Source organism: Sander lucioperca, chromosome 11, assembly GCF_008315115.2.
Source record: "Sander lucioperca isolate FBNREF2018 chromosome 11, SLUC_FBN_1.2, whole genome shotgun sequence".
NCBI classification, from domain to species: domain Eukaryota; kingdom Metazoa; phylum Chordata; class Actinopteri; order Perciformes; family Percidae; genus Sander; species Sander lucioperca.
In genome coordinates, this window is record NC_050183.1 from 10,023,726 (window position 1) to 10,030,650 (window position 6,925).

General features: G+C 42.4%; 2 protein-coding genes across 3 annotated transcripts in view; one reads left to right on the forward strand and one right to left on the reverse strand.

Annotated features, from left to right (window-relative positions):
* The window catches only part of cyfip1 (cytoplasmic FMR1 interacting protein 1), a 60,313-nt gene that overhangs the window by 34,453 nt on the left and 18,935 nt on the right, over nt 1-6,925 (forward strand). For both annotated transcript variants that reach the window (XM_031309423.2, XM_031309424.2), the window contains exons 18-23: nt 60-156; nt 676-752; nt 2,286-2,394; nt 2,486-2,605; nt 2,722-2,921; nt 3,751-3,838. In XM_031309423.2, the coding sequence (XP_031165283.1) occupies nt 60-156; nt 676-752; nt 2,286-2,394; nt 2,486-2,605; nt 2,722-2,921; nt 3,751-3,838 (691 nt within the window). The remainder of the gene's footprint in view (nt 1-59; nt 157-675; nt 753-2,285; nt 2,395-2,485; nt 2,606-2,721; nt 2,922-3,750; nt 3,839-6,925) is intronic.
* The window catches only part of LOC116057011 (fibronectin type III domain-containing protein 9), a 3,753-nt gene continuing 1,571 nt past the window's right edge, over nt 4,744-6,925 (reverse strand). The window contains exon 2 of the mRNA XM_031309429.2: nt 4,744-6,065. Within this exon, the coding sequence (XP_031165289.1) occupies nt 5,308-5,943 (636 nt within the window). The 5' untranslated portion in view covers nt 5,944-6,065 and the 3' untranslated portion in view covers nt 4,744-5,307. The remainder of the gene's footprint in view (nt 6,066-6,925) is intronic.

Here is a 6,925-nt window from a genome sequence, read left to right on the forward strand (position 1 = left end):
TGTGGGGAATCCAAACGAAGGCAGTTTTAAATAAAGGTTTTTGCTTTAATCCCCTCCAGGTATGTGCTGTATCCCCTGGATTTGTACAACGACAGTGCACACTACGCCCTGACCAAATTCAAGAAGCAGTTCCTCTATGACGAAATAGAGGCTGAGGTAATAAAATATTTGGTGTACGTACTGGATGATTTGAAGTGATTTAAGAAGCAACAACACAGAATGTGTAATTATAAAATGCAACTAATGTAGTAACAATAGGCTTTGTGTGCATGTACGTACAGTACATGCAGTTGGAAATAAAAGATTTGGCAACGTGAAAAAAAGGACTGCCTACGGATCAGCGTTGTTCATGTCAACAAATGGAATCAATAACAAATATTCAATAAAATAGAGTTGAAATTGTAATTAGAGGTTAGGAACACACTGTGGTTCATCTGTTTTCTGTCGTGAAAAAAAATAGCTATTTTTCTTACCAAGCCACCACTAAAACACCATTCCCTAGTAATAACCAAAACATTATGTTAAATTAATACAAATAAAAAAGAGCAACATCTCAAAATTGCAGACAAAATAGTGGCAGAGTGATAGTGGTTTCTTCCCCATTAAGATGGTCATCACACATTCAAAAATGTTTTTTCACACACATACTAATTTGAACCTCTCTTGTTATTTCAGGTGAACTTGTGCTTTGATCAGTTTGTCTACAAGCTGGCCGATCAGATATTTGCCTACTACAAGATCCTAGCAGGAAGGTAGGTCAAATATGTGTGCGTTTCATACTGTTCCATAAGTAAGGATGTGGAGGGTTTGCCTGTGTCCGTGATAAAGTGATTCCCAGCGAGGGGTACTTGTACCCCAGGGGGTACTTCAGCAGTTGCCAGGGGTTACAGGTAAAGATTGTGGAGTAGTAGACATTATGATTTGATTAAAAAAGATATCTACACATATTATGCTGTTTAGGCGGCTATATAAATAACCATCTAAATTGGTGTGATACAGACTTTTAGTAAATGTATTCATAGTCACAACTAAAAGTAATGGATACATGGTTCAAGGATCCAGCTTCTGCCAAGTGTTAGTTGTAAGAATGCAAATTTGACCAAATCAACCTAAAGACCTTTTCACACTGGGAGCGTTATGAATAAACAGCACGAAAATGCGAAATGCTCTCCTGGGAATATTCATACTGGCAAGTAAACCGTTACACAGTCTAGGACGTTTATTGTGAAAGGTAAGAACAGAAGGAGTGGCTCTGGTATTACTCTCTATCCACGACGTTCCACTTCCGGGATTGCTCTGTTGCTGCCAAAAATTTCGCCGGATTTCACTCATTTAGGCCGGATGTCCATTGCGTTGGGCTTCTTTTGTGTTGGTATTTTAAACTTTGGTGGATTTGTGAGGACTATGGTTAACTGCTCCTCAGATCTCTGCAGGGTAAATCCAGACAGCTAGCTAGACTATCTGTCCAATCTGAGTTTTCTGTTGCACGACTAAAACTACTTTTGAACGTACACATGTTCCACCAAAACAAGTTCCTTCCTGAGACTATTTGGCAGAGGCACCGTGACTCCATCCAGCGCTAAGCACCGCCCAGGAGGATTGTGATTGGTTTAAAGAAATGCCAATAAACCAGAGCACGTTTTTTTCCCATCCGGGAATGCTGTGTGGACTAGCCAGACCCTCCTCTGCAGCGCTGTGGAGGAAGGTCTGGCGATGCGAGACTACACTGGTATGTGCTGCCTTTGTCAAGGTTGAAAGGAGTTGCTGTCATGTATTCAGGTTCGGGCTACGTGCCTCTGTGTTGTTGTTTTATTGGTTGATGACTTTATCTGCGGTGCAAAGCTCAGAAAAATCTAGATTGTTTAAAAACATGCTACGCCGCTTTATCGCTGCGTAGTATTTAAAACAACTGTTCAAAAAAATATATTGATGTGCTAATTAATAGCACACAAAAAACGCCCCTGGTGTGTAAAGGTTTAAAACATTGTCAATTGAATTGTATAAAGAAATGAACAATGAAACTCCAGTCCAAGTCCACTTTTTGTAGTGTTTTGTAGCATCCACTTGTAATTAATTGAAGGGAACACATTTGGAACATGGCTGTTGCTGTCAATGAAGGGTTTTTTGAGTTAATCTGATGGGGAGTTATCTGGTAGGTTAATGTTGGAAACCACTTTTTATTTTCATTCTACATTAAATTGTTATTTAAAACATGGAATCACACTTTGATGGAAACACCACGTCCAAGTAACTTGACTCCTTCTCGGTTTATCTGAATCCCTCAGTCTTCTGCTTGACAAACGTTTGAGAGCTGACTGCAAGAACCAAGGGGCCAACATTCCCTGGCCGGCCTCCAACCGCTACGAGACACTGCTGAAGCAACGCCACGTCCAGGTACCAATCATATGCATTGTGACCGCTCTGTACTGCCACCTTCGTTATTCCGGCGCCATGTTGCGTCTAACTAACTGGTTGTGTATCTCAGCTTCTAGGCCGCTCCATTGATCTGAACAGGCTCATCACTCAGAGGATTTCAGCTGCCCTTTACAAGTCTCTAGAGCTGGCCATCAATCGCTTCGAGAGTGAGGACCTCACCTCAATAATGGTATGTTCCTTTTTAAATCTTTTTTTAATAAATACATAACATCCTTGTGTTTTCTACTACTGTGTGTGTTGGCGTACACTTGTGGACTATTCTTTCTGTGTATTACTTGGTTAAAGGAACTGGAAGGTCTCCTGGATATCAACCGCATGACACACAAGCTCCTCAGTAAGTACTTGACCCTGGATAGCTTGGACGCCATGTTCCGCGAGGCCAACCACAATGTGTCGGCGCCCTACGGCCGGATAACACTGCACGTCTTCTGGGAGCTCAATTATGACTTCCTGCCCAACTATTGCTACAACGGCTCCACCAACAGGTGCGTTAGGTTTAGTCACTGTCAGCTGTTGCTGTCAATACTCTGCCTGTTCTTTCTGGAGCTAAAGTGTCATGGTGGTAAACTACTTCGCTAATTAACTCTGACATTTGTTTCAAAGAGAAGAGTACCAAATAGCTTTCAAGCCAAATGTACTCTATTTCAAAACATGAATTCCTGCCAGTGTGCTGCCATCATGGTTAATGGCCGTTTGGTAGTTAACACCAATCATTAATTACATAATGCAGGCGGCACACAGTGATCTCAGCTCTTAGATCACCTGCTCAGGGTCAGACCAACATTTCAAAAAGAAACGCTGTTCATTCTGAATCAGATCTCTGATGCCTCATCATGTGCATTAAACACTAGGGCTGGGTACCGAATTCAACACTTTTTAAGCACCGACCAAATTGCTTTTAAAGTATCGAGTATCGAAAAATGCCTCGTCATTCAGTACCCTATTTCAATATCTTAAGAGTACATCTCATCAGCGTCAGTGAGCCAGTAAGCATGCAGCATGCTTCCACCAAGATCTAATTATGCTGCTGATTGGCTGTCTAACATTAGATGTCGTAGAGACAGGCAGGAAAAACTCAGTCACGTAGTAGGAGCTGAAAAAAAATAAATAAAAAGATTTGTGCCATAATGTGTAATGTTGTCATTTCTTTTTGTTTTATAAAATTGGTATAGAAAAACGTATCGTTTCGGAACCAGTATTGAAGTCACGGTATTGATATTGGTACCGTTTTTTGAACGATACCCAGCCCTCTAAAATACCCAGATGTTGGTCATGATAGCGATACATGTTTGATGAATCTCTTTGTGTGTCCAGGTTTGTGCGCACTGTCCTGCCTTTCTCTCAGGAGTTCCAGAGGGACAAGCCACCCAACGCTCAACCACAGTACTTGTACGGGTCAAAGGTCAGTACACTTTCATCACCCACATCACTGCTTTAATTTCTTGGATTACATGTGTGGAAAGAAGGCATATTTTTATTGATTTCTGGGTGTGTATAACCTCTTTCATGTCCACATGTTGAAGCCAAACAGTCATCACGTTAGTAATATATATAGATTACAAATGGGAAAGCATCATTATGGTAAAAGATGTGTGAAATATATGAAAACATATGCGAGGTAAAGTGATGAAGTGAACACTGTGATTGAAAAGTTTTTCATGAGCTTCTTATTTACAAGAGCAAATTATATAGACAGGATGAGTCATTGTTTCAAGTGTTGCATTTGCAGAACATGTATCATTGAGAACTTTGGAGTGGCGCAGTAAGAGCCTGACAGGTGTCACGGAGAAAAGTTTGTGCTCTTGATTTAGTGCGTCATTCGTGCTAGATCAGAGGACGTAGCGTGATGTGCATGAAATCAGATATCTGACTGTCCATCATCAATCAAACCCATGTTGTTGCATTTGCATGTCCAGACCTGTTAGCGATTTTTCATCCAGACAGCTGTTCCAAAAGGGCAAACAATTAAATAACAAAACACGTACACGTTGAAACTGTCGCTAAATTAAAGTTCAGGGCTCTCTGACATGCAGAAGAAGAAGAAGAAGAAGTTGCCTCACCCCTGATCCAAAATAATAACAAATAAATATGAATTAGATCAGATAATAATGTAGCCTGATAAAGTAAGACATGCCACAAACCAATTACATGATGCCTGAATCGCATAGCCAGGCTTATTGGAGACTTGAAGTTAAGTAGGGCGGTTACTGAGTATATTAAGAGGTAATATTAATGCATTTTTCATAGCACGATGCGTCAGGGTCTCTTTGTCCAGTTGACAATGCAATTGCATCATATATTTTTTTAATAAATCTGGTCAACCCTGCCAGGCTCTCCTGTGCGTTAATCTACGCCAGGGTAATGTTTTTTTTTAATTCAGCGAGCAATTTGTTGTACTTTAGCAGAATACTGGCCATTCCAAATAGTCAAACTAATATGAATTAGATCTGATGGTGTTGGCCTGAGATTAGTTGTCTGACTGCAACAGGTAAACTCTGTTTTTTTTTGTACAAGATGCACAAAGTGATACATATAAAGCTTGCAGTGTCTTGGTTGCAGTACGGCAAGAAGAACAGATGATAAAGTGTCTGTGTTAATATTAGTAATGTTTCAAGAGCAATTATTGTCATTGCACAGAGACCCATACAATGAAATTGTGAGTGCCACAACTGTGGGTGCATTAAAGATAATAAACAAGATAGACAATACATCGAAAGCACGGATTAGTAATTCAAAATTCACAGATTAGTTTCAAATTTTTTTCTCCACGACACCTTCTGGGCTTCCGTAGAATTTAAACATTGGATGAAAAAACTCTGGGATAATTCAGTCTGGGCACAACAATGCTTTGATGACCTCAATCCAGTTGATTCATACTGGCTCGGTGCCAGACAGCTTAGCGAGTGTCCTCAGCTCGTGGTCCTGGGTCATTATGTTGCCAGTGGTCTGCACTGAGAGGGTGGGCTGCATGATGCTGGCATGTTTGGCGCTGTCCTCGCTGGTGCGTCTGGGAGCGTAGAAGCGTCCAGATCCAGACATGTCTTGGCGGTTTGAGTTGGTCACAACATGGCAGCCGTCTGCGTCCTGACTGGGGATGGAGCAGATGGTGTGGAGACATCCCCACAACAGAATGCCGGCAATGACCAGGAGCAAGATGCAGCAGGTCAGCCAGACGCCCATGGCGAGCTCCCACCCGGCCCGGTCGTGAGCTTCGCTGCCATCACTCAGAGTGCTGAACACCTGGCACTGGTCGCGCACTGGATTGGCTGCCTGACACGTCACGCACAAGAAGTAGGCAGTCTGGGGGAGGAGGTTGGCCAGGTGCGTGCTGGTCTGACTGACGGGGATGCGTTCCTCGTGCATGAAACTCTTGCGCTTGTAGCCCATGAGCAGGCTGTTCCAGTTTGGGTCGTACATGACGCTGTAGAAGGTGTCCAGGCAGCTGGGGGACGACGGCCAGCTCACTCTGGCCGAGGTGGCCGAGATGTTGTACACGGCAATCCCCATGATGCAAGGCTGTTTCTGTAGTCGGTCGGTCGGTCTGTCCGTCTGCTTCTAGAGCCAAGTTGATATGAGTGGAGTTTTCCTCAGTTATGGCAGTCTTTGTGTTCTCACGGTGTAAAGCTGAACTGGAAAAGAGAGAAAAAACACAGAGTAAAAGACTGACGGGATTAATTAATTTTTCATTTAGTCCCGGCAATGTCTGGTCTTTGTGCTTCTCCGCTAGGAACGTTTTTATTTATTTTCTTTTAGATTATTTTTGGAGCATTTTAGGCCTTTATTTGATAGGCATAGACATGAAAGGGGAGAATGACATGCAGCAAAGGGCCGCAACCGGCCCTTTGCCCAAGGGTCAGAATCAAACCCCTGGCCGTTACAGCGAGGACTGAGCGTCTGTACATGGGGCGCACGCCCTACCAGGTGAACTACCCAGGCGCCCCAGCTAGGAACTCTATATTGAGCCTTCATCACTAACAAGTAGTCGTTACATGAAAAGAGCAGGTTTGTTGGTGTTTGGGGTGATTACACCTATAGAGGCGATACATTTTTTTAAATTACATCCCTCCTGTACATCCCGCTCAAAGTGAATAGTGCTAAACATAATTATTGCAAAATGTCGTGGCCACCTAACCATCATATAAAACATCAAAAGTGAAAGAAAAACATTGGAGGATAATAAGCATTGTATGAAGGATTATCTGGAACAAAGTGCAGTGGTGGGAGGGAGATGAGCGTGCCGTACGCACAGATGTTCAGCAAATGACATAATGCAGAATGATTTGTGAAGAGGCTCCTCTGTGCTGTAAAGTCACCTGTTACAGGTTGCGTTGTCACAACCTAGAGCGGTTACAGTCTTTCTCAATCGCTTCGGCACAATCATCAAATTAATATTAAACTTCAAACTATATGACTATTTATATGAACATTAGGTCAGCTATTCACATGACCATAGTCATTTATCATTGCTTTGGCACAAAATGCACCGTGT